This window comes from Coturnix japonica, chromosome 3 (genome assembly GCF_001577835.2).
Source record: "Coturnix japonica isolate 7356 chromosome 3, Coturnix japonica 2.1, whole genome shotgun sequence".
Taxonomy (NCBI): Eukaryota; Metazoa; Chordata; class Aves; order Galliformes; family Phasianidae; genus Coturnix; species Coturnix japonica.
Genome location: NC_029518.1, coordinates 2173293 through 2200157, shown reverse-complemented (window position 1 = coordinate 2200157; position 26865 = coordinate 2173293). Strand labels below are relative to the sequence as shown.

Below are 26865 nucleotides of genomic sequence, written 5' to 3'. Positions count from 1 at the left end.
TCCATTACAGCCAGGAGGTTGCTAATAACGTTTTGCTCTACAACCCAAATAATAAATGAGTAATTTGATTATCCATCTCTTTAGGGTTAATTTAAATTCTTCAGATGGTGTGTTGTTCAAAAGACCAGCTAGCAAGGAAAATTTATATATTTTGAAATGTAATTACTGGTCATACCTAATAACTGATTTTAATTCAGTCACTTTAAGAAATGAAAAGAGTACCTACCAGCTATCGCCATTTCTAATATCTAATAAAAGTCATTTTATTATAAAATACAGGGTATCTTTTTGCTTTGTTAAAAACTGAAATAAACAATTAAGAACATTTTGTTGGGATACAGATTGGCTAATAGCTTGGGAAAATGTTCTAAATCTGTTGTGATACCATTTATATGACAAGTAAAACTAATAACAAATCGGTTGAAAGCGCTTTAGTAAATGAGAAAATTAAACCTATTCATTATACTCGAGATGAAATTATCTATTCGAAGACCCTATTTTGGCATAAACAAGGTCACACTACAAATAAAGCATGAGCATTTGTCTAAGGCCAGAACTTTGCATCTTGAGAACTGTAAAGCAAACCTTTTCATAAACACTCAAAATACCAAGATCTGATAAAGTGGCTTCAATTTTTTTCTATATTTCATCTGCTTAATGATTTTCTTGTTGTTTGGTAGAACTGGACAGTGAGATTGCATCATCTTCAAAGGCAGAAGAAGGTTTCTATGTTGACAGTTACAATCCCTTCAAGGACGAAGATGCCCCAGAGTACTTGAACCCATTTGATGAACCAGATCCTGACCCCAAAACATTTGTGACCATAACAGATTCTCCTCCCCAACCTGCAAAAAGGAAGAATGTCAGACCAGTGGATATGAGCAAATACCTCTATGCAGATACCTCCAAAGCTGAAGAGGAAGAACTAGATGAGTAAGTATGATTCTTCATCTTTCAGCAGCCTTGGAAGCATTAGTGGGATCCCTGACTTAATCTTGAGGTGTACTGGGCTCAGTCGTGGTGATCCTTAATCACCTCCTCAGGACATTACTGGTCTTCAGCTTAGCAGTAGGAAATACCATACCCCCAAGTCACACTGTTTAGCTCCACAGGTGAACATGATCAGCTAGGAAAAGCTTCTTTGCCTCTTTGGTAGGAAGCAGATCTGTGTGCCTGTTTGGCCCTTCACGCCCTGCCAATTGTAATGAGACAAAAATTAAGGAGCAAGAGAGTTAGGTCCTTCCTGACTTTTTTGCCATTATTTTTATTACCTAAAATCAAAATGCTATTACCCTGTATGCTTCGTTAAGCTGTTTCTTTTGTCATAACCTCATACAAAGCTTTAATGAACTGGCACTGGCTGTCTTGTTTTTAACAAGGAGTGAGAGCTCTTTGCAAGAGTCGTGCAGCTTGGGAGGTTTGAAGGTGTTTACTTATTCCTTGTTTGTGGTTATTAGTCACCAACCACACCACTCATGAGGCAGTTTATGGTGATTACACATAAGCAATTTTACAGACAACAACAGTAATTACTCTTTAGTTTTACACTACTTAAGGAGATTTATTGTGGGATGACATTTACATTGTTTTAATATTTAATATTAATACAGGTGTCCTACTATCATCTTCATGTTTCTCTGTTTATAGCCACGCTGTAGGAAATTGAGGAATTCCCATGCATTCTAATAGCAATGTATATAAAGGACCCTGCAGGATTTTTTTCCTTGTAAAGCTCTGTGGCCATGGATACGTTGGCCATGATGTTCTGTGCAAAAGAAGAGGAAAAAAAAGGGCGAGCGGGGGAACTGGGGACACTGAGAGGTGATTTCTGAGCCAGCTCCTTCCATCAGGGCACTGCCTCACCAAACAGCGCTGGCTGTGTGGTCACACTGGTGGTGGTCACAATGACCATCTCTGGTCATTCACGGATCACCAGAATCAACAGGGAGAAATAATAATATACATGTAATTTTACATCTTTTACACCAATTCTTATAGTGTGACCCTCCTGTAGCCTCCTCATGCCACTTTCCTCCCAGTGCTGTGTCACTGAAAAAGACGTGGAGGCATTTAGTTAAAGGTGTTGGGTAGAGGTGTGTGAGGAGAACCCCAGGTTGAATCTTTATCCTTAAACACTGTGGGGGGAAAAAATGTAGTAACAGAATGTCACTGTAGGAGCATAAGACCTGGAAGACTAACAGCTAAAAAGCACTATTATGCCTTACCTCATGTTATTAATTCCCTTTCCTTTTTATTCTTTCAGTAAAATGTTTCTGCTAAGGATATGCATAGTATTACGAGCACTAAAAGAAAGATTTTCATAGGCAGTTCAGTTTTTGTGTGTCCCAAATAATAATGGTTTATGTCCAGGTGGATATTGTTGGTGACTTACTGTGAATGCAGATGCTTTTATTATCTAAGTGGCTCATCTCCTTCCAAATCCTATTAAAGTCTAGGCTTCAGTGTCATTTTGTGGCAGAGAGTTCCACAAGAAAACAAGGTATTATATGAAATGTATTTCCTTTTATTGATTGTAAATAAGTTACCTTCCCAATCCCATCTACAGTCCCTTCTGTTGGCTACTGAAAACAACAGCAAGTAGTATTGAGATTTATCTGCCATGAACTGTTGCTGTATTCTGTACCTCAAGCATGTTCTCCATTACTTGTCACTTGTCTGAGTTAAGTGGTGCTAACTTTTTCAATCTCTCTTCATGCAGAAGTCTCTTCATGTCTCTAATCATTTTCATCGCACGTCTCTGGACCCTCTTATTTCTTCTGCTATGTATCTATTTTAAGATGGGTGTTGACTTGGCCTGAGCAGTGTATTCAAGACAAGGCTGAACAACTGGGTCATATCATGGCATTAGAAAACTTTGCATGCTATCTTCAACCTCTCCTAACTATCTTACCTTCCAATTTTTGTTGTTTTGTTTTGGGTTGTTGGTTTTTTTTCCCAATCATTTTTTACTACCACTGGTCCATTGCTTTTCCAGGAATGTTTTTGAATGTGATAGGTAAAAGCTATGAGTAATAGAAGTCTCCTTAAGGGCATTTACTGTCACTCAGGAAATATGATGTATTATCTCTGCATCTTAGAAGTTTAATTGGGGTGCACTGTTTGGCTTTCTCCTTTTGTGTGTGAAATGTGATGATGTTTCCTGGGAATATGAACACATCACTGAAAATCAGGACCCTTGTCCCACTCTGCTTTGGCAAATTGCTAGTTGTGATTGTGGACTCAAGACTTACACAAAGTGCCCGAAGATGTGAACTCTGATTCCAGTTTTGTAACAAACCCTCGTAACCTTGGAGAAGGTACTTATCCTCGCTGTGCCTCTGTGGGCTTACTGGCAATGTATTGCACTCATGGTTGTGAAGATAATGTAACATTTCACAACTCGCAGCAGTAAAGCATGGTCACAAGCAACAGCATAATGAGGCATTGCACGGTACAGATGGACTTAGATGTTCTCCTGCATATGTTCAGCTGTGGAGCTGCTCTCCCAGAACACACTTCCTCTGGCTCAGTTCTCATCCTTAGCTTGAGATAAGGAACGTGTTTTCTTTTCTTTTTTTTTTTTTTGTCTGGGAACTTGAACGTTAGTGTGAAAATCTGCTTTTACTTTTTGAATTGTTTCCATTAAAAGTCAAAATGCTGGGTGGCTGTTAATAAAGAACAGCAGGCCTTGCTAAGTTGATGTATTTGAAAGTAGTGCAGATGACCAGAACTTAAAGTACAACGCCTTCAACCTTAACATTTTGTCTTTGTAAGACAGGTCTCCTACCTGTAGCACGCTGATGGCTTTGATCTTCTTCCTCAGTTAAATGGCAATTTAATTCATTTTTTTGTTAACCAGTGATGCTGGTCAAAGACATTTTGAAACTGATCAGAATAAAGCTTGCTCTTTCAGATACTGTTTGGCTCTGTAGCTTCTTATCTTGTTGATCGTTGCATGGCTGAGGACGATGCTCTCTGATTGGTAAGGCTGTTTAGTTGCCATCTCTTGAAGCTGACTGTTCCATAGGAGCCACAAACCACCCCGCTGCTGCTGACTGCTTAGTGCCAGGTAGCTCATCAGGTTGGTTTGTTTAATTTTGTCATGGACAGTCTAACTTCTCTTTAGTTAAATCCTGCTATGTGGATCGGTTCAGTAAGATCACTGAAGCAAAGAGTGAGTGAGCTAACTTCAGGAAGGAGTGCGTAGCCATTTTTCAGCTTAGGCTTTTTTCAACCAGGCTGTTCTCATGCTTAGTTTCTTATCAGTGCCATGTGGAGGCTGTTGGACCAAGCCCTGCTGCGTGTATCAGATACCAGGGGCTTCAAAACATATAGTCTTTTTCTGACAGGAAGTGGGGAATTTTGTCTGTGTGAATCTCGTTGAGAAACATGTTTTGAAAAAGTGATTTCAAGATTATTGAAATGGAAGAGAAAGATTGTGTGTGTGTTATTTCAGACTGTGCCATGGCCAACCTGGGAGGGGTTTAGCCTAGCTTTAAAGCAACGTATTTTCTATGGGAAAAAGAAACAGTGACTTGTCTCTGTACAGCCTGATGGATGCAGCTGGTCCAGTTCTTCAGGATGACATGTGCAGCTCAGACAATCCTGCAGCATACAAATTCAGAACAGGGTTGTTCTTCCCAACTTTTTCTTTACTCTTTAGTGTGTTTGGTTTTTTTTCCCCACCAAAATCATTTTTAACACCTTACAAATACAGCTTGCTTATTCCCAGTAAGGCTGTGCAGGATAATTTCGCCACCACCAAACATGTTGCATCTGTTGTCTGTTCAGAAGTCTGCCTTGTAGAGCTAAGGAAGACTTTGTGCTCTCCTGCAGCACGCGTTGTTCTTCAGCCTTTATCTCTTTTATCTTCATTTTCACCTCCCTTTGAACTTCCCGGTGTCTGAAGACAACTGAGTTAGGCTGTCAGCTAAATTAGAGCTTCTGACAGCTAGGTGCGTTCCCTGCTCCAAACTGAATACCCTCCTTTTTCTGCTGCCTCCCATGGAAAACACCCATCCGTTCTCATTTAACTTTCTATTTTGATCTTGCCCTTAGTTTTTATTGCACCGATGGCTTTGAGCTTGATGGGCAGCAAAGAGGGAACACCTGAAAGTTGCCTTCAGTCAGCAGATGAGTTATTTTAGTGTTAGTCGTTCTTTCATTTCGCTATCTGGATTTAGATCTGTAACAAGTGGCGGCAGATTCTCCGAAAGGTCTGAAGGTTTTGTGCCTGGTCTTCTCTTCTGTGTGTGCTTCAATAGACTTTGCCTTTCAAAAGTAGACTTGTTTTCCGCAGTGTGGATTATTAATTGCTTTCTTCTTCTCAGTCAAAAGGGGACAAGGGCAAACTGCATTAAGATAAATTCTAAAGTCAGTCCAAGAGACTGTAAGATGTATTTTCATGCTATAAATGCACAGAACTGAGAGAAATCCAGTGTTATGTGGAAGGAAACTGGATGAGTTTCATCCGTTCATCAGGGCTTTTCATTCGTGCCCCCATTTTTTGGTTGTTTCCAACAGCATAGAGTAGTTCATTTCTCTTATCCCAAGAGGAAATTGGAAAGTTAATCTAGCTAGGTAACTTTTATCAAATGCTGTATGCATAATTGCTTCTATCCTGAGTGGTTTTTGAAGGACTGAGGTTATTTGTTGTGATCAGTTATGCTTTATATAACTGTATGCAGATAGACCTTTGGGGATTGCAGTGACTTTATGACATTGTTTGAGATGCACAATAAATATATCTTGCAGGGAGAGAATGGAAAAAATTAACTTGCTATTTTCATAATTAACATCTGGTTTTGGATGGCAGGACATGAAAAATGAAGATTATGAGTAAGTTAGGTTAGTGTGAAGACAGTTCCTGTAAGTATCCTTAGCAGGATAAGAATTGCTGTCTATTTTCAAGACCATACTTGAAACTTTTATTCAGTGTATTGCTGGTTGATATTTTATGTACTAAACTTAGATCACATTTGGTAATGCTGTCTGTGGAAGTGTTTGTTTAGGATGGAACAAATAGGAGGTTGGAATGTGAACTTAAATCTGTTCTGATTAAGAATTCTTAATTCTGATCACTGGCGTATTCAACAGCTGGTATCCTCTCTTGAATTTGTTGGTATTGAGCTCATCTATAAATCAGATCATTGTTTATTAAATAGCCAAGTATATTTGAACTCAGTTTTGTTATAAATAAAACATGTAATTTGGAAGTGGTCTAAAGAAGTTCTGAGCCAATCCAGTTTGAGCTGTTTTTCTAACTTGTCAGTAATATCAGAAAGTAGCATGTAAAAGCTAGACATTTTCTTGCATGGGATAATAAAAGCACTTCAGTCATCAGCTTCTCTAAATTAGTCTTATTTTTGTTTTGATTTCCAAGATGATAGTAAAGAACTCTGTTTCCCTTCTTTAATTAGATCAAATCCATTTTATGAACCAAAATCAAGCCCTGCTTTAATTCAAGTTGTTCCACTGCAAGAACCAGAGAAGAAGATGAAAAGAAAGGCTCCAGAACCACCAAACCTCTTGCCAAAGACAGAGACAAACATGAGTGAGATCGTGTCAGCTATTCCTGCATCGAGAGAGCTTTCTTCTTCTCCAAAGGTAGGTTTTTCATACCTAATTTTTGTCTTTATTATTAACAGTGCCTTTATATGGATTGTAGACATCCTATTTATTTCTGCATGCCATCATAAAAGCTTTGCTTGGACTTAGTAAGGTGTTGGCTCATCTCTATTCAGTTGCTGGTTCATAGGGAGAGAGCAGCAGTAGGAGCTTGTATTGTTTCTTTAGGGATTTAATGACAACAGTAACGGCAACTGCAGGTTCAATGAAAAGGGTCTTCTAGTAACAGATGCTACCGGACAGCTGGATGTGCCATTGAGAAGGAAGAAAATCATGTTGAACAATATTTTGTCTTGATCTATTATAACGTCACTAAGCCTTGCTGCTGTCAAAGGGTCCATCTCCACATTTCTAACATGGATCTGGGTTTTAAGAGCTTAGTACTAAATGCTGTTTATTTGCATTAGGATTTGTATGTGTTCAATTCCATCGTATGTTGGAGTAAAAAAAAAAAAAGAAGAGAAAGAAAAAAGCCACAGTCTGCTTTAAATCAGATTAGCAGTTTATTAGGAATGCCCAAACTAAGTGTATGTGTATACACTCGTACTTCACTGTTTCTCAAGTCAAATTCTGAATTAACTTCTCTTGAATGGGGCAGTGTGCAGTGTAGGTACTCTAGGATCACAAAAGCAAACTCTGTGCATGTGGATTTTAACTCTAGAATCTCAGCAGATGCTTGTTCTTTTTTAAGCGAGAGGATCATTAAATGGAACATATCAGTGGGGTGTTTGTAAACACAAATGTTGTGTGTGCTGATGACTTGTTATGAAGGGTAGGAAGGTGAGAACAGAAGGCTTCCCTTCCAGCACGGCTCTCCCGATCTATGCATACTGTCATTTGATTTTCCTTGTATTGGGGCAGCCATACTTTAAGAATGGAAAGAAACTACTTTTGATACCTATCACTTCATTGCTTAACTAGTCAGCTAGATTGCTGACATGTCCCTGCACCCCCAGGCTCTGATCTTGCTGTCGCTTTAGCATTCGCTTAGGGTAAAGAGTATGAGACCAGAAATCTAATCTGTGTCTGCTCACGGCAAAGCAAAACAGCGCAGCAGGGCTACAAGCATAACTTTCAATATGTAAAACCACTAACAGGGCAGCGTTTCATCCAAGCGTTGCAGTACTATCATGTGCTGCAATGGGATTCGATCCTGTTTGCCTGAGGTTTTGTAAGAAAAAAAACACATTTTATTCTATATTTGATAGAGTGTGGTCTTCAGGTCAGTGCAAAGCAGCCAAAATAAAGTGTTCTGGAACTACCAGGCAGAGAAGCAAATTCTGTGGAGAAGATTTTATCCTCTCTCTTGATGGAGGTTGTATCCCTATTGCTCATTGCTTGAGAGGGTGTTGGGTTTTGGGGGCTTTTTGGGGCTTTTTGGTTTTGTTGGTTTTTTTTTTTTTTTCATTTTTAGAGATCTGCTTCCAAGAGAATATCTCTGTGCTTCATTTCCTGTTTTCATTGTGACGGAATAGCGTTTTACTGCTGTGTTCAATTATCGTGGCTGTTTTACATTGTTGGAAAGCAGAAATTAATTAAGAAAAGATGCAGGATTGAACCTGCTGAAAGGACTGGATTGTTATGAACGCAGCCAAGTAGCTTCTGCAGCTACGTAGGGTGTTACTTTCCCAGTATCTTGGTGCCTCCCTGATTGCAGCCCAGCTCTTTGCCACAGAAGCACCAGCTGAGACCAGTAAAGCTCCAAGTGCTGAAACTGAAATATTCATTATGGCTGTTGGGGAAGATGAAATTTTATGTTGACTTTCTACAGCTCAGGAAAGCTTTAATTTTTTTCACTGGATTTTGAAAGATGTGAGACCATTAGGGAGGGCTCCAGAGCAAACACAGTATCTGGGTTTATTACATTACAGCTAGATTGGAAAGTTTCACTCACTGGGTTATACCAAAGTATTGCACGATCACTTCTAAATCAGAAAGCTTTTACTAGATCCTTTTTTCTGTGCTTGAATTGTTTTGATCTCAGATGATCTAATAACTGTAGATCAAAAGCACTTTGCTTGAAATGTTGCTTGAAATTTGAAAAGCAGTACTGTTGAAAAAGAAAATCAAATGATTTCCTCATACCTGAACAAAGTCGTACCCCGGTAGGACCTGGAGTGTTGGCACAAATAACTTGTTTATTACCCAATAGCAGTGGTAGTGTTTAGCAACTGCGAAAAACTCTAATCAAAGGGCATGGGAACTATACAATCATGAGCTTGGTGCAAAACTTGATCTAGGGGGAGTAGTGTTGTTGGGGTAAGTGTAGGTAAAGGGGAAGGTTAGGTAACTGAACCTGGTATGTGATTTGTCCAAGTTACCTATGCACAGAAAGCCTCTGTATGGCAGTACCCAGATCCCAAGTGTTCCAACATGTTCTATTCCCTGTCTTGGTTGTCTTCATGGGAATTGACTGTGGAGCAGAAATGCAAGTCTACTGAATACAGAAACACCGTGTTAATGTTAGAACCTTGGAGATTAAGGAAAAAGACTCCGAAAATGCTTCTGTACATCTTTGGTAGAGTATTTGTAGTTTATTCTTATCACATTTACTGAACACAAAAAATATAAATGCTGGTCCTAACATTTATTATTAAGTGGGAATTACTCTTGAAAGATTATCTGACACATGATAGATTCCTACTCAAGATACTTGTTCCAAATACTTGAAGTTATGTTTCCCTATTAAGAAAAGCAATTAGGTTTGGAAAACAGTAGTGAAGTTCCTTGGAATTTAAATACCTGGGATTTAATGTTCCTTGGATTCAAAAGTAGGGCGAGAAAGGGTGAAATTTTCCTAAGCATACACCCAGAAATCAAAACCCTAGGGTATGGCTGAACACCAAATTACTTCGCTCAGTATTCAGCTGCAATGAGCCTTCTAGCATTGGCATCGGGGATATAGGAAGTCTTGCACAGAGGTGCAGTTGTGTTTGCTGTTGAAACATCATAGCCTGAATCCAACAGTTTACCATTACCCAAGCAGTGGTGGAAGGTGTTTCTTGCCTGAGGGATATCCAGCTTCCCACACATGACTTTTTGGTGCATATTTTTTAATATTGTAACAGCAATGTCTTCGGTAACAAAAGAGAAAAGTAGAATGATTAATTTTTAGCAGTCATCGGTCAGATGGATGGATATATCTCATTTGAAAACAGACTTTGGTTAAAGTTTCTCTGTATTGCAAAAGACTTTCCTGTAGGGGAATTTTATGTTTTTTTTTAACAGTTGAATACTATTTCTAAGTTTTCCTGGAATCACCTCCATGGTTAATTACCCCTACTACTCCTGACACCATGGAAATCAAATTCCTTTGAGTTTCTTTGTTCAGAGATTTATGTTGTACAAGATAATTCTGTGTAAGTTTCATATAGTAGGCAGGAGATGCCAAGAAAAAGCATGTCCTGATCTGGTGGTATCAAAGCATCATGCTAGTACCCCGAGATAAAAGGGATGCTGCATGGTAGGGTTATGGGTTGGTTAGCTTTCAAGAACTAGACAATTAGTAAAGATAGAATCTGAGATTAATATGCAGGTGTTTGTTTTAATAGCCGTGAAAAAGGTGGAACTAGAGTTTGAATCATAGGCTTCATCTCACTGTGAGGCTGGCATAAAATCTTACTGCCCAGATAGTTGCAGATAATTGTTGGTCAGAAGGGAAGTCGTGGAAACAAATATAGTCAGCATTTAACCTTTATTTTTTCCCTGAAATGGTTGTTCCCAAGCTTATGATGTACATGTGCGTGAAGCTGTGGATGTTATCTAGTAATTGCTGCAAACATGGTCCTGAGTTCTGTTCTCTATGTAATGAGGGTATAAAATAACAATGCTGATGGTGGTAATAACCATAACAGTGTCTCCCACTTCTCCAGGGCTTGCCTAAATGAGAAAAGAGTATAAATCAGACTGCGTCTGCTCACCCTAACTTGAGAACTTCGATCTGTGTTAGATTGGCAAAGGTTGTGAGCACTGGTGACATAAGAGTTTTACTCCTTGGCATATTCTGCACATATTAATTCAACTTCTTTAGCTGCTACAAGATCATTCCATTGGTTCTTATCTCTACAGCCATTTCAAACATACTTCTCTGTGAACATTATTGACCTGACTTTTTCCAAATGCTTTCCTTGCACTGTTTCCCTAAGCAATCAGTTAACTGGAGTAGCAAGCCCATTCTAAGCTTCTCTAGCATTTTCCCTTTAAGAAGGCCCTTCTGATGGCCTGCTGATCACACATAGTAAGGAGGGGATATAATATACCAGCCTGCTCTTTGCCAACTGTACTAACTCAGCATTTGCTGTATGTGGATTAAAAGAAACAGTTTCGCTGATAGTTAAGAAGCCATAAGCATTGATTTTGGGGCCTGTAGACAGGAGCTTGTAACAACCTTTTACACTGGCAGAAAAGATTACATTTGCATAATAGTCCAAAGCCAGTAGTAACATTTCTGGTCTTTACCGTCCTTATTTAAGTTGTAGTTTTCTTTTCTTGTTTGCCCAGCAATAACCTGCTCTCTCATGCCAGGCCAGCTGGCTGGTTTAAGCACTAGTGAAACATGTTTGTAGGAAATATGGTATTCTGTAATCACAGCTATCACATGTGATAACCCATCTCCATCCAGTACCCTTCGTAATTCATTGTGGACCTGGGATGCTTCTGTACAGAAAGTTTTCTGCCTGATAGGCAGCTTACCCTTCACACTAGCAAGGAGAGAAGCACGTACAAATTACTCCTTGGGAAAGAAAAGGAGTTCTCATGTACTTTTGAAGGGAACAAGAAGAAACATGTAGTTAAGGGCAGGAAATTGCTTACACAGAAATGAAGCACAGACTTCAGATGAGGTTAGTGGAAGGGAAGAGAAATAACATTCAGTGTAGTACTCAGTACTATTCTCCAAGAGCTCAGAAATGCTGTTGTTTCGGGATCTTCACTTTTTGTTAGTATTTACCTCAGCATTATCAACCTTATGTGGCTGAACACGGACGCAGTGATGCTGCCAAGCAGGGAAAATACATTAAAATAAATTAAAGAGATTGCTCATTTTCTCTCTGTATCAAAAGTATTTGATTAATCCATTCACATCAGCACTCCCTGACTTCCTGGAATGTCTTTTTGAATGAGTTTGCTCCTTTCCAACTTCATGTTAGCTGCAAAGGAATTGTGAAGCTCATTTGCATGAGATCTTTGTCACTTCCAGTGCAGGTAGTTCATCAAGGCCAAGGAAGACTCAAGAGACAGTGGGCAGAATTTCAAGGTTTCTACTATTAACGAACTTGTGCAAAAAAGGCACTCTGAGAAAATCTGTCTTTGCATACAGCTTCAAAACTATTTATCTTTTAATGGGAAAAAAGACAATCCACACATGTAACGTGAACGGAGAGATAGTGAGATAGTGTTCAAGTACAGAAAATTCATTAAACTAGAAGCTTTTCAAGTATTAATATGAGAGGCTCCCTTTTTTACATCGTTCTTAAACAATCTCTTATTACTGTTTGCAAGCGTTTTAAATGGTGTTTGTCAACTTGAACAGGTATGTGCTTTTCCTGTGTTCACTGTTAGCTGGTATTTTGATGTAAAGCAGCTTTATTAGAAAGCGTGCTAGAAAAGGGAGTGAACTGTTCCATTCACTTCCAGTACAAGTGTAGCACTTTTCTGTTTTGCTGAAGGTTTGGGCTAATGAATATGTGAACTGATGAGCAAGTTAGATTTGGCCAACCATTGACAGGCATTTACATTTGATGGGAATATTGAGTATTAGCAAATTCTTTTCTTTGTGACCTAAATATCAAAACCATCACAGGACAGATAAAAATGAGAAGATATTGTGAAGGCCACTTCTCCCCTCAGCATGCAGGCATGGCTGCACACGAGTAGCATTCATGGCTATAGAGGAGCAAGGTCGTTGTCAGAGAACTGCTCAGCAAATCGACTTTGCTCTTTGGTGATTTTGTAAAACCTGACATGAGAAGCAGCGTGTAACACATGGTCATCTATCCATGGGCAACCACAGACAAGACTACCAGAGGTGACAACTTCTTACTACTCATTAAGACCCAGAGGAGCATCCAGGTACTGTTTGGATGCACTTAAGACGCGTGGTTTTATGAGTAAACTTTTGCTTACTCATAGCCTCCTTCAGCTGCCAAAGTGATATATTCATTTGTAGTTGGAAATTGCTTGTTTTGCCCACGTACTACAGCTGTTTTAAGAGTTAATTGTGTATGTGATTTCATTTCTCTGCAGCCTTGCTTCTCTCTCCTCCCCCTTACAAGAGGCTGTATGAATGCATTAGAATAAATTAGTGGAAGGTGGTGTCTGTTTTCTTCACGTTATTTCTGTGACTGCTGCCAACAGGAATCAATTTGTATACATTGAAAGTGTAGGTGAAACCAATTGCTTCCTTGTTGGAGCTGCTTCCTGTACACGTGAAGTGTGAAAAAGCCAGCAGCACTCCATGATTTTGGCTGCTGGGTGGCCGAGGACTCGAAAACAATAACTTCTGATCATTTAGAGCTGGCTTTGTTGTGGACCTCACTTTTTCTTTAGTTAAATGGATTGCTACCTCACGAGGATGTCTAGTAAATTAAATGTTTCATCTTCTAGATTAAAATACCATCAAGACGGACACTGTAGAAGAGCCCTTTGATGAGATTAATGATACCATTGTCAGTTGAAGGTCCAGGGAGTGTGCAGCAGATGACTTATGAAGACAAACAACGAATAATATGGAAAAAACAGGAATAGAAGCCATTCAGGGAGGTGCTTCACTGTGCCCTCTTCATGAGGGACAAGTCCAGGGGAGAAGCGCTTTTAAACATGGTATCAAAATGCAGATGTACAAAGGGTGCTAATTAACGCTGAGTACGTAACCATCATTTTGTAACATCCCAACTTCTGATCCCTTGATCCGTCAACTTGAAGTGCTGCTGGTTCCGTATTTCAGAGTTTCTTCTTTATGTCTTTAGTGGTGGGCATGCAGAAACCAGGTCTCCGGGGCTGTCCTAGGAAAATCTTTTTAATTGCAGGTGAATAAATGTAATTCAGAGGATGGTAAACACTCGGCTCCTTCTGCGATTTTAATAATTGCTCCTTAAGGTAGTTCTACCGTATTGGTGCAGTGTAGCTCCTATTGAAGTGGATTGGTAATGCCTGCAGTGATTCTGGACTGGACAAGTTAGCAATTCTATTAAATGTCTGTGCAAATGACGCTTGGTAATTTAACTAATGTTATGATATTCAGAGCTCTGCTTCTCATAGTTTTAGATTTAATTTGCACTATGGAATCTCAGCACTCAGATTTGTCACCTTAATTATATATTGTTTCACTTGTTGTGGGAAGGTGTTATCTTTTAGATATGCAGTGGCAGTAATTCTGTATGCTTTGTTTTGTCTTGGAAATGTAAGACTAAATATCATTCTATGAGACAAAAATCCACCTCTGGCCTATAGGGGCAACTGGAAAAGCTAACAAGCATAGAGCATGCTGCATGAGGGAGACAAAGGGAGTGTTGTTGCTATGTGTCAATAAAACGCCAGCGCGCCATAGTGTGTAGATGTAACAAAAACAACTGCTTTCATATTTTATTCAAAAAAACTTAACTAAGGCTAGAATTCCCTCAGTGTTTCCTATGAAAATACAGGATTGCCTTGTAAGTATGGGCTGAGTTATATTGATGTTTGAACTTCTTGAATGAGTGTCACTTGCCCAACAGTCTGCCCTGCCAGCAGGTGCAAGGTTGATCAAATGAGGGAGAGATCCTTATCCAGCTGTGCCAGGGGAGGGTTGGCAGGTCAGGCTGCCCAGGGCAGTGGGCATGGCCCTGGTGCTGAAGATCAGGGAGCATTGGGACAGCCATAGGGGTTGGGTTTGGGTGGTGCTGTGTGGAGCCTGGGTTTGGGGTCAGTGATCATCATGTATCCCTTCCATATACAGGATAAGGGATTCCAGGATATTCTGTGATTCTGTGATAAGAGAGCTGGCAGCTGCAGGGAGCATTCAAGTAAGTTTCTGAGACACTCATGCTCCTGAACACCAGTGCTCTCGTGGCGCTGTTGAGTCTTGCAGGGCATAAGCTGGTTTATGGTGCAAGCACCATTGCCCAGGCTGAAGCATTTGAAAACCATCTCTAAGTAAAACCCAGGCTAGCTTCTGGGATATGTAATCTGAAAATCCTTATCCGCAATGAAGGTCTTTTATTATTCTTTAAACTATTTACCTTTTCCCCTGCGGCAGGAGGGAGCTGCAGGGCGAGCTCCTGACGTAGGTACCAGAGGATAACCACCTTACTGCCATTCATCGTAACCTTTTCAAAGGACAGGGAAGGCTTTGATTCGCATGCTTGGCTTCACAGACTATTACTTGTGTTTTGTTGAAGCTTTGCTTTCTAAAAGGTAAAAAGAAAGAAGGAATGCTTCTCCTCAAGTAAGACACATTTTAAATTACCATCAAAACCAAAATCTTCAAAATCATAACAAAAAACTGATGAAACTTACCCTTTCTCTGCAGAGTTCTTACACCTTAACCCCAGACTTCTTAAGAAGCAGAGTATAGAGCAACGCTTAAATGGCAAACTTGATTCTTTCCTGTGTTGCCTTGCAGGTTAATGAGGAGCTAAATACAGCAGGACTTGAGCTGCTGTTGCTGTAGCATTTAACTACCAGCTATTACATCAGACTTGGTTGTGGAGTTGTTTCAGATTGTTAAAATCTTCTGTAGGCTCTAAACTGTATCAGGCCCTCAGCAAGGCATTCTGTTAAGGAACTGAACTAACAATAGCCTGTTTTCTCTGGTTGCCTGAAGGGTGGGTTTGGTTCAACTTGGCTGGCAAGCACCTCAACTTGGAAATAAGCATGCATGAATAAATATTCCTTTGCTTCTGTCATGATGAGTTATGGACATATTACAAAAATAATTATCTCCACTTCATAAATCAGTCTGAGAGTTAGCTTTGGTTTAGTTACTAATTCACTGCTCCTGCTAATCTTTGTTTGGTTTGGTCAGATTCTTACACATAAGAATAAATCATGCCTATGTGACGTTTAATTTTTTTGTTGATAGGGAAGAAAAGGGAGTCAAAAAGCAAAAATGACAGCTTCCACGAATGAATCTACACTACGATGGTGGCCCTGAAGTGAAGCATTGGCAGTAGCTGTTCAACCTCGCTGTGTAACAATCAGGAATTTTACCTCACTTGTTTAAAATAGTGACCATAGTTAGTTCTTGACTGCCTGGTTAATTAAATAGGGCTGATTTGTGAAGCTGGGTATACTGAAAAGTGAAAACCAGCAGAAACAGAGAAACCTAATGTGCCAGAAGCTAAGCCATAGGGAGTGTGGCACCGTCCAGTATTACACATACATGTTGTACACAGGCTCACCAGCAAATATCAGGTATGTGCAGATCTTTTTAAGTCAGAAGAAAACTGTTGTATTACTGAGGTGCTAGAAGGAGTACGTTACCAATTCATATTGCAACACAGCCAGGAGGACCAGGAGCCTGCATAATAAACCAAGCACTTCTGAGATAGTGCCGGCACACTAGCTGCATGTTCTACAACAGCATTTTTTAGCCATGTTCAACAGTGTGCTTGCTATCGCTTCTCCATTTGTTGAATTCAGGATGACCTTTGCATGAATAAAGTCAAATAGGATTAAGGCAGGAATTTTCAACAATGGGAAAGAGCAACAGATGTAGCCGACTTTGAACGTGGGAGGATTGTTGATGCACAGTTGCCTAAAGGGAGTGTCTGTGGTGACTAAAAAAAATGGGGAGAAAAAACCAATTCCTTAAAAAAAAATAAATTAATGAAAATAAAAAAGAAAAGAAAATAAATACAAAACAATGCAAAGGAACTGAGCGATCGGGGTTTAATGAAGCCAGGCTGTTAAATATTTTTGTCCTCTTTCCGAAGAGCTGTGTGTTCTCTGTGGCTGTCGCTGTATGAGCTGTCGAAGGGTTTTGTGTGTAACATATTTTTTGATCCGTGTTTTTTCTGGGTGATTTTGATGTACGGAGATGGAATGTGGAGAGAAGGAGATGTTGTTTCTCTGGAGGAATAGGCATTTGAATACAAAATCCAGATCCAGATTATTTGGGTATTTGATTTATCCTATGCAGAATCATATCAAAATGCATGCAGTGCAAGTGCTCTATATGGAGGCTGTTAGAGAAAGAAAAGGTTAAATCAAGAGCTCTTTCTGATACGTCTTAAACAGTTCTGTATTTTACATGCCTTATAGATAAACTGAGTTTGTTTCTGTGCCAAAATACAGGACATATGTGTTCTTTGTTGGTAGATGTAGTGAAATGTTTTTGTACTTTTCCAGAAGAATTTGGTTAGCTGTTTTAGAATACAACTGATTATGTGGAACTTGCTTTGTTTCATTGTTGACAAGAGCTATTTTGCAGTTTAGTAGGTAGTGTTAATCCCTAAATGATGCTTCATAGCCTGTAGTAAGGAATAACGCACAGGTTTTAAATATAGTTCATATATAAATTGGAGAAATCGGCTTTGAAAAGCATGCATGGGAAAAGCTTTTAAAGTGTGAATGAAATCATGTGCTCTAGCTCAGCAAAGTGGCCTTTAAGGAGCTCAATAGAAACTAAAGTAATTAAGGAAATCCTGTTGTAAATGTTACAAAAAAATACTGTTTGCCTTAATATATTAGAAAAACAACGGTGATGTTTAAGTGCTTGATGAAAACACCCACTGATTATATACATACATTGCTGCTGCTAGAAAAATCATTTGGATTCAGAGGATATAGAGTGGTACAGCACCTTCTAACATGGCTTATTCTTCTCTGCTGATACTCCTTTAGAGCAGAACTGTGGGCTACCCAGTAGCTGATAGCATGCCACTGTGAACTCACTATTCGTAACACACATCTCAACCTCAGAGAAGGAGTCTTCCAGCAGATACTAATACTGCAAGTTGAATATTTGTGTTGGATATCATGAAGATCATGGCTCCAAAGGTCAGAGGTTTCATTGGTAGCTTTTGTTGCCTCAGTTGAAAATGCTGTGATGTTTAATTTTAGGACTAGGAACAGCTCCATATGCGCGCCTGGCATCTTTAGCACCAAGAGCTGTTTGAAGCAAGTGGATTCATGCCCACTGTGGCTGTAGAAAGTATCTTCTCTTTTCCGGTGGGTTCACTATTGAGACAAATATCGTCATCTGCGCAAAGCTCACATTTAACTGCTGACCCTGACTGTGCATGCACAGTTGTGTGAAGGACTCTCACATTTGTAAGTGCAGAAAGATAGAAATACATTCCAAACGAGCAGATTGGTGGTGACTGTTGGACACCTGGACTTCTGTGTATGTTCATGAGACTCAATGCAGAGTCCACTGAGAATTGGAGGACTTTTAGGTGGTCCTGATTCCAGTTCCTGGACAGTGAAGTCTTCCCACCTGAGTTCCCATGTGTATGAACTGGGGCAAGGTAGGCAGAGCAGTTTCTAGTCCCTTCATTGTCTTTTCCATCTTACAAGGGTGATTAAAGCATAAGTCAGGGTGCCGTCTCTTTGTCTTTGGTAGGTTGAGCAAAATTTCTGGTCTCCCTCACTTTATCAGCAGCACTTCTGAGATGGCAAGTATGTCTCTGTGCTCTTCTTCACATCTGCTTGTGGTCTTTTACAAGGGTAATATTTCCTGGCTGATTTCAGTGCAAATGGGTCTTTGAAACCCAACTTAGCCAGTCATGCATTGAAAGCCTCCTAAATAATTACACTATCTGAAATGCTTAGAAATAAAAATATCCTCATATTTCTGCATTCTTCATATTTTGTCTAGTTACCTGTGTTTTACTTTGTTTCTAAAGTTTTATGAAAATCATTTCTACTTACAAAACAGAATGTGTTTTTCTTGTTTCAAATGATCTTAATCATTTTGGCACATGAGGACACAAACCTCGAGTGTGCGTGTGTATATTTTCTTAGCATATACATTCGGTGGGTGTCAATGTATCGTTACTGTAAGAAACACGGCTATTTGTTACATACAAGGTTATTTGTTTTCCATACCTTTGCTGAGAGTCCTGCTGAAAAATGCTTGGAAATGGTTTGTATGGTTGATAAAATTAGTTAGCTTCCAGGTTTTCTTACTGTATCGAAACAGAGAAGATATCTTCGTATTTAGTGAGTCACTGTAGGGTAAGAGTAACATCAAATTCTCTGTGATTTCAGTTTCTGTTTTGCCCTCTTTAATGAGAGGGTTCCCTCAGAAACAAAGGCCTGTTCAGTGAGATCAGCTCTGACTCTTAGAACAACCCACGTTTGTTTGGATTAGGCTCCAGCAGCAAGTCCCCTCTGGCCTCCCCACATAGTTCCGTTGGTTGCAGCCACTTCTCTTACACAGTCTGGGGCACAGGAGCTCTCTGGAGAGCTATGGAGTGTGTGGGCAGGGGCAGCATCCCCCCTGGCAGCGTGCAGCATCCCTTCCAGCTGCAGCAGGGGCCCTGGGGACTGCTCCTCCCCAGCCAGCCTCCTCCTGGGAGCCCACTGCCCTCCCCTTCTGCCCTGCAGACGGGTAGGAAGCAGCGTAAGGCTTCACAGGCAGCCGGGCCGGGAAACAGGAGCAGCCCCACGGTGCCAATGCTTTATAAAATAGTTCATAAAGAATCATTGCAAAAGGACTTTGCAAAAGTTTTTATGTATACTGGGAGACTTTGTGAATATAACTCGTTGAGAAACTGAGCTAAGACTGAAAGTAGCATGTGTGTGATGCGTTTATCAACTCATCATTCTCCCAGTAGTGCTTCTGTTCAAGCAGTCCATGAATTCTATTGCAGCTGCTGACAAAACTGTTCTTTGAACTGCTCCCCCAAGGAGCTCTAAAGGTGAGGTGGCTGTGATTCAAGTGATGTCCATCTGCTTGTTTCCTAGTCTTGCCTTGGGTCGTGTTCCTGCTACCTAACAGGTAACCCACAGTTTAGGATGACAAATCCTACAGGTGCCTTTAAATATAATTTCAAAGTTCATCTAACTTGTGATACCCAGAACGTTGTTGGATCTGCTGGAACCTTCTTTAGAGGTGTAGCAACAAAGTGAAAGATCTGCTGGCTTCTGTGCCTTCCCAGAATCCCAGCACTCGCAGCGAGTTCACTCTGTTACCAAAGCTTACCTATGCCTCTGCTTTCCTTCATTCTCCCCATTTCAACGATTGTCATAATCATTTCATCTCTTGTTATGCAATTAGAATGTTGCTACACATTTATTAGCAAACTTACTGTCAGACTAGTAGTAATGCTCTAATTTACACTTCCCAAAGCATGGAAATTCCCCTGTAAGGCTCCCTTCTTTTCACTCCTCCACTTATCCCGAGGTGCTCGTGCAGTGAAAAGTATTGCAGGAGCCTGAGATGTGTGAATGATAAGTGCTGCGCACGTTGCAACACCTGGACGTGATCAGACTTGCTAAGGGTGATGTACCAGACTTCAGCCTGAGCTTTCTGCATTCCTGCTGGCCTTTGGCCAAAGCCTTTCCCCCTTGTAGCTCCTCTGGGTTGTCTGATGGATCTCAGTGCATCCATTGGCAGGCAGAGCTGCTGATGCCTTTCCCAAAGCCCCTCTGGTAGCACCAGTGCTCCTGCTTGGAAGGCTGTGATCTTCATCCAGGTGTTTCTTAGTCCTGCCTGCGGATGGGTGTTTGGGATCACTAAAAGCTCACGCCAGAAGCACGTTAAGCGTTGCGTCATCCAGGGACCAATTTGAGAGCCTTTCTTTCACGAGTGCTTAATTTTATTTAACCTAACCACAGAAATTAAGTCCAAAGGACACTTAAAATGTAACGCTTCCTTCCTTTCATAGGCTGCCAGTTCAAAGGCATAACATCTCTTAAGAATCTTAATCCAGTGAATATTAATGTATTAGGGATCCAGTGATGTCGTCTGTCTTGTCACTATGGAGTTGATGATAGTTAAATGGATTCGTGATTTGAATAGTGTTGAAAGACTGGTGAATCATGAATCCAGCTCTGGCTCTGCCCTGGTCCTTGCTGTAGAAGTGCCCTCTCGAGTTGTCTGTTGAGGGGCTGGCAGCTCTGTACAGCACTCACTATGTGGCACTTGTTACGTGCATGTAATAGTACATGCTAAAAGCCCTTTCAGGTCCTTTCTGTTGCTATATCCTTACAGTTCTTTTTCTCTCTCACTCAGTCAGAATGTCTTCTCTGCTTATGATCTGCAGAATGTGCTCTTTGAAGTCAAAATAAGCTTTCACCGCAGCTTGTGTCAAAGCATTTAGTAATGTTAGCTTTAGCATGGAGTATTCTGGTCAGAATGATTATTTTCTTATTGATCTGACAGTACAGTTTTTATTTTAGGGATTTAAAACAGGGGGGAAAAATAGCAGTTGAATAAATTCCGTGCTTCCAAGTATTAGGCAAATGTTTAAAACAATGAAGGAAGTGCTGTGCTGAGTTATGGAAAAAACCATCTCCCTCTGCAGACGGTGTATGAGCACATATTTCATTCAGAACTTTACGAGTTAGGTGCTGGGGATCATTGAGGAGTTTTACTTGTGTCAAAACGAAGCACAGAAGAAGTGACTGCTGTGTATTGCTGTAACACCCCCAGAACATGGCTAACGCCCAATTACTGCGTGCTTAGACTTGGCTGGTAATTACAATTGAGCTGTAAAATATTTTGACAGTTTCCAACTGTTGTGTGCTTATTAGCCAGACATCATATGGGACTGAAGTGCAGGAATTTGATTTGTTTTCTATAAAGGTCTGCTGAAATACCGACTTTCAAAATAAACACGTCGCATAAAGCCTTCATCAAAAGCAGCATTTAATTGTGAGCGGCTTTTGTTGACTTCTGCGGGAGAGAATTGCTGTTTTCTGAAGATTCTGATTTCTTCAATGAGACTCGCCGTACCTTTATGCTTCAGCTTTTCGTTTACAAGCTTTTACTTGTTGAGCGCTGAAAGCATAACCACACCAAATTTGTAGCATGAAAATGATGTGTGTATTTTTCAAGAGGATAGATTTGCCGGTGTTGGAGCTAGAAAAGCTCGTGTTAATTATGTATTATAAATCAAAAAGGATCTTTTCTTTCTCCTTTCAGCTGCACAAGTCCGAGCAATTAACAATCTTGGAGAGTGTAAGAATTCCTGGAAAAATACAGGTTAAGCCAAGTGGCACTCGTATCGCTGCTACTTTTACATGTATTTTTATTTGGAAATGAAACTAATAAGGCAAACAAATTCAACGTGCATGCAAATTAAGCTCCAAATTGTGCCAATCTCGTTATGTTCATTAAGCTATTGAATCCTTGAGTAGTGGCTGTTATTCTGTGGAGGCTATTCACAGAATAAGGTGCTATTCAGTGAGGTAAAGATAGCTATCTGCCTCCACACTGCTTCAGTAAAGCTTGTTCCTTTGGGCAACTGAAACGAGAATAGTCACATATTCACATCTGCCGTTCCTTCATTTTTCATCCATTATTTAATAATATTTTTTTTGGTTTTGCATGGTTTTTATGGAAGCTATGAAGAAAGCATCCTGTTTGTGGTGCAGGACCATTTTTCAGGCCGTCTGTGACATCTCTGCTGTGACTGAAAGCCATACCTGACTGGTTCTGTTTCCAATGGATTTATTCTTTGCCTAAATACCTGATTTCACCAAACTGTAATCAGGCGAGGCGGTAGCTTGCTGACTGCTGTCCCGGGTTTGACCTGAGCTATAATCCTGCAGATGAAATAGTCTTTCTAATGCACACTAGGTTTTTAAGTGTTTTTGTGACTCACTGTGAGAATGTTGTGGATGGGGAGAATCTTCTTCCTTGGGGAGAAGTCAGAGTGGCAGGGTTGTGCTTCTCCAGCAGCCGGCCTCTTGGGCAGCTGGAAGGGAACCCAAAGCTATCCTCTGCACATGCGCTCACTGCAAGCAGAGGCTGCTCTGGAGACTGTTGAACCTTGTGGGTTCAAGTCCCCACTAGCTGAAATACACTGTGAAGGTAGGACTGAAACACATCTTAGGGTTGCTCTATCCTTTTGCCTGGCCAACAGCAAGCTCAGCTTTACGAAAGGAAAGATTTGTTCATCTTGTTGTTAACAGCCCTTCAGTAATATTGCAACCGTAACTTTCCAAGGTAGTCTGTGTCAGTGCCTCATTATAGTGTTTTACAGGTTGCTCCTCCTAATGTCTGACCTGTTGCAATAAGAGCCTGTCAATTCCTTTTGGGTAAACACTGACACAGGGGACAAAGGGCTTGCTTGCTTCTCCAGACTCTTACATGCTTGGAGACTTACTACGTTCCTCTCCTGTATCATTTGTTTCTTTAGAATAAATGAAGGAAATTTGCTCCAGCTTTCTTCAAAGGCTTTTTTTTTTTTTTTTTTTTTCTTTCTCCTAATCTTTCTTTGGGTTCATCATCCTCATACTGTGTCACTGAGAACTTAACATAAAATTTCAGCTGCAGCTTTGTTGATGCTGGAGTGGGAGAGGCAGTGCATGTCTTGCAAGGTTTATTCCTGTCCATACATCTCAGCGTGATGTTTGTCTTTTTCACAACAACCTGATGTTGTTGACTTACGTTCAGCTTGAATACACTGTTTCCCCCACATCCTTTTGTGAAGAGCTGTTACCTAACCAGTTCTTCCTCATCCTGCATTTATGTAAATGATTGCTCCTTCCTATGTTATACTTGTGCCTATTGAATTTCATCTTGTTTTTTTCAGACCTTCTCTCCTTTGTCTATGCTCGGAGTTCTTTTAGCGTGTTTGAAGTCCACCCCAGCTTCATGCTTAGTTTGTCATCCACCTTTTAAATTCAGGCTTTTAGCACTGAGCCCAAGAAATATGCTTGCAGAATCCCTTTTGATGCATAATTCCAAAAATCATTTCAAACTAGACTCTAATATAGTTTTCCAGTCTGTTTTGCTCCCGTGCTGTGCAAGACTTGTTAAGGCAGCTATGAGAACATCTTGAGTGACATTAAGAAAAGCTTACCTACAACCATAGTGCAGTCCCTGCTGCTGCTCCCCTCCTGCTCGCTGCTACAGGAGGTCTTGATCTTGCTGGTTGTCACCATTTATTGAAGACAAACTGATGTTCATTGCTCATCTCCTTTCTAACTTTCACATACTAACATGCAACTATTTGTTTCACTTTTTTTTTCATTAGCTTGTTTGCACTCTTGAAATTCTTTTTATTTTAATGCTTATAAAACACTGGAAGGGAACACCATATTTTCCTACTCATCTGGTTTCTCACCCATCTTCTTCAGGTTTTCAGATTGCTGATTGATTTCAGATCGGCTCTTCCAGTACCCTAAGATTACATTAAACATGTCCAACCGATCTGAAGGCTTCTGCCTTATCTAAATTGTTTCCACACCTTGCTGAAACCTGACCTTTTTGTGGCTGATATTAGCAGTGCTGGTCTCCAACTTGCAGCTGACTTGTAGAATAAAGGCCGATGAAGAAAATAGGAAGGCACTGTGCATTTCAGATGGCTCTTTCTCATCTCTGTGTAGCTCCTTCTTACCACTGAGTGGTGAAGCAACGTTTTAATTAACATCTTGTTATTGTTTGTGGAGTGTTAGCAGAGTGTGCTGCTAATGCAGGAGTTTAGCAAATTGATTTGTTACTATTAGGCTCCCATTCATTTCTAGCCATCCTAAGGAGCTAATAGCCATGTTGGTGTCTGGTCTAAGCTCCCGGACACCAAGATCTCATGCAAAGTGATCTAAAGTGCTAGTTTTATTCCCATCCTCGATTAAGAAGCATTGGCCAGACGTTGGAGGTACCGCAGGTGTCTGTACCATCAAAACCGAACTTAGAAATACTGAGTGCTCCAGATCCCTCTGTACATGGGCTGTTCTCCTCTGTTAGCACAACACCTGTGCAAATCTGGTCTGTGTTGTGCTCTCCAGCAGTTGAAACAAAGATTTCTCATAGGCAGACACTAATGCTGCCATAAATCTACCTCTAGCTCTGCATGAATACGAATGGTGCAGCAGGTTTACAAAACAGGTATCTGCAATTTTCTGTGGAGCAATGTTACTGTAATGATACAACACCAGAATGTTGCCTGAAAAAACAACGTCTTGAAATGTTTTGAAGAGTAGGAGAATGACTTGCATTTGTTTAATGGCTCCTGCTAAAAGAAAAAAAAACAGCAGAAATTCCTGCCAAAGCAGCAAGAGTTTACTCTTTTTAGGAGGAATTGGCAGTGACTATCATTTTTAGCTTGCCTTGTGCTTTCTTTTATAAAAAAGTCTTGTGACCTTTTTATGAGAAGCTATAATGCCTCCTTTGTTCACTGCAGGCCTTTGAAATGTGGCAGAGATAGCCTTGGGCCCAGGGAGGTGCGTTTTGCTAGTTCAGTTCCCATTTAACAAAGTTAAAAGCTTTGAAAATTGCTATTCCTCATCTGTGGTTTGAGTTGCTCAATTCTGGCAAGCTGCCCAAACCCCTGAACCTTCCCATCGTGGCTGAGTGCCAGGGATTGTGAACCAGCAGCATCCTGGCGGCTCCACTGGCTCTCTCAGCACACGCTGCAGGGGGGCAGAGCACTGGGCAAGGGGAGGTGGGCACAGGGAAGCTGACCATCTCCAGGGCCAGAAAAATGGGTCCCTGTCCTTGCATGTAACTCTTAGCACTGTTACACTGCATGTGAGTGCAGCAGAGAAAGCTCAGTATTTGCTTCTGCTTAGTGCAGTGAATTAAATACCTTTTCCCGCTTTTGTTTTAATTGAAAATATTTTGTTCAGGACGAAGATTATGCAGCCTCAGGGAAGAAAAGCAGCCGAGCCTCAACTTATCCTTTTATAAGACTTGAAGCCGCGGAGGAGCTCTCTTGGACATTTTTTTTCTTGGCTGTGCTGACCATCGGGTGAAATGACTTGCACACCAGTAACCAAGTCCATTATGTAGTCTCAGATTAGTTTCTCCTTTACTGGCTCATTAATGTAATCTTCTCCTTGCCCTTAGCAAATAAATGTTGGGGCTCTAATCCCCAAAAAGTGAGCTACCCTCCCTTCCCGTGTGGTGCTGCTGCTGTCTGCAAGGAGCATCCACATCAGCAGGTGGTCATCTATGGTTTTTCAGCTTTGGATGAATCGTCTTGTTCTTAATGAATCCCCACCAGCAGACAGGCTCTCCATGCTGTTGCCCAAGTGAGGAAATTGTCCGGTTGTTGGTGTGTTGTGGCTTGTGGTTCTGAAGGTTTAGAGTTCAGTTCCTGAATACTTGCTTTTCTTTCATCCTTTTAATCCCCGGCAATAAAAACTGAACCAAAACAAAACCCTAATGTTAAAGATTACACTGAGAAAATTCATTATTAGGAAAAGTAAAAGCTGAAAGAGGGCTACAAGATCATTATAAAAATTACAAAATACATAGCAGGTATGAACAGCCAGATTGAAGGTAGCCTGTTGTTGTAATGTCTCCTATCTTTTGTGTGCTCTGTGACTGTAGTTTGTGCACAGGTACAGATTTCAGTTGTATGACTGCTTTTCATGACTTTCTGCTGGCCCACCTCCGCAGTCAGCGCCTGGACCAGAATATCCATAAGAGGCAGCTGTCTGTGGGGCTGCCACATAGTTCTTTGTGCAGATTAGAAGGGGTCTGAAGAAGGACAACTGCTTCACTGTGCAGATGTTGCTTGTCTGGGGTGCTGTGGATGTGTGCACCAGGTTCATGCTTGGTAGTGTCTTTGAGTTCTTACGATAGCTGATTCACTTTACTGGTTCATGCAAGTGATTTAATTCAGGCTGCTTCTGTATTTGTAAAATACCAATTGTGAGCCTCAGTTGTGTCAATAAATTAATGTACTCCCATTCAGGCCCTAATACTGTATGGCTGCTATCCTGCTGGAGATCACAGGGAAGCTGGGATTCTATTTTGGATGCAGGATTTGTATCATACTTCTTAAATGAAGCTTAGTTCTATGTGCTGTAAATGAATGACGATATGAACTAATGAGCAACAGCTTGTGACCTTGAGCAATGGTGGCTAGGGATCGTGTGAGAAGAAATGACAAGTGATTATCAGAATCAAAGATGCCATCATAATGTTTGTTTGTGGGGTTGGACGAGTAAAAAGTTATGTTGATCAAACTAACCCAAGCATGAGGGACAGGCTAGGACCAGAAGTGATGGCATGTTGAAGGATAGCCATTATTTGTGTGATTCAGCCATGAACAGTGTGAATTGTGCTAGCTTAAAAGGAAGAATGACAAAGGGAGCTAGGGCTGCAGAGGGCAGGGAATGCAGCCCTTTTCTTATCCC

General features: G+C 40.7%; 1 protein-coding gene across 16 annotated transcripts in view; it reads left to right on the top strand.

The window, feature by feature from the left end:
* EHBP1 (EH domain binding protein 1) overlaps window positions 1-26865 on the top strand; it is a 185121-nt gene that overhangs the window by 84412 nt on the left and 73844 nt on the right. For all 16 annotated transcript variants that reach the window (XM_015856563.2, XM_032443929.1, XM_015856565.2 and 13 more), the window contains 2 exons: window positions 681-933; window positions 6420-6606. In XM_015856563.2, coding sequence (XP_015712049.1) covers window positions 681-933; window positions 6420-6606 — 440 coding nt within the window. The remainder of the gene's footprint in view (window positions 1-680; window positions 934-6419; window positions 6607-26865) is intronic.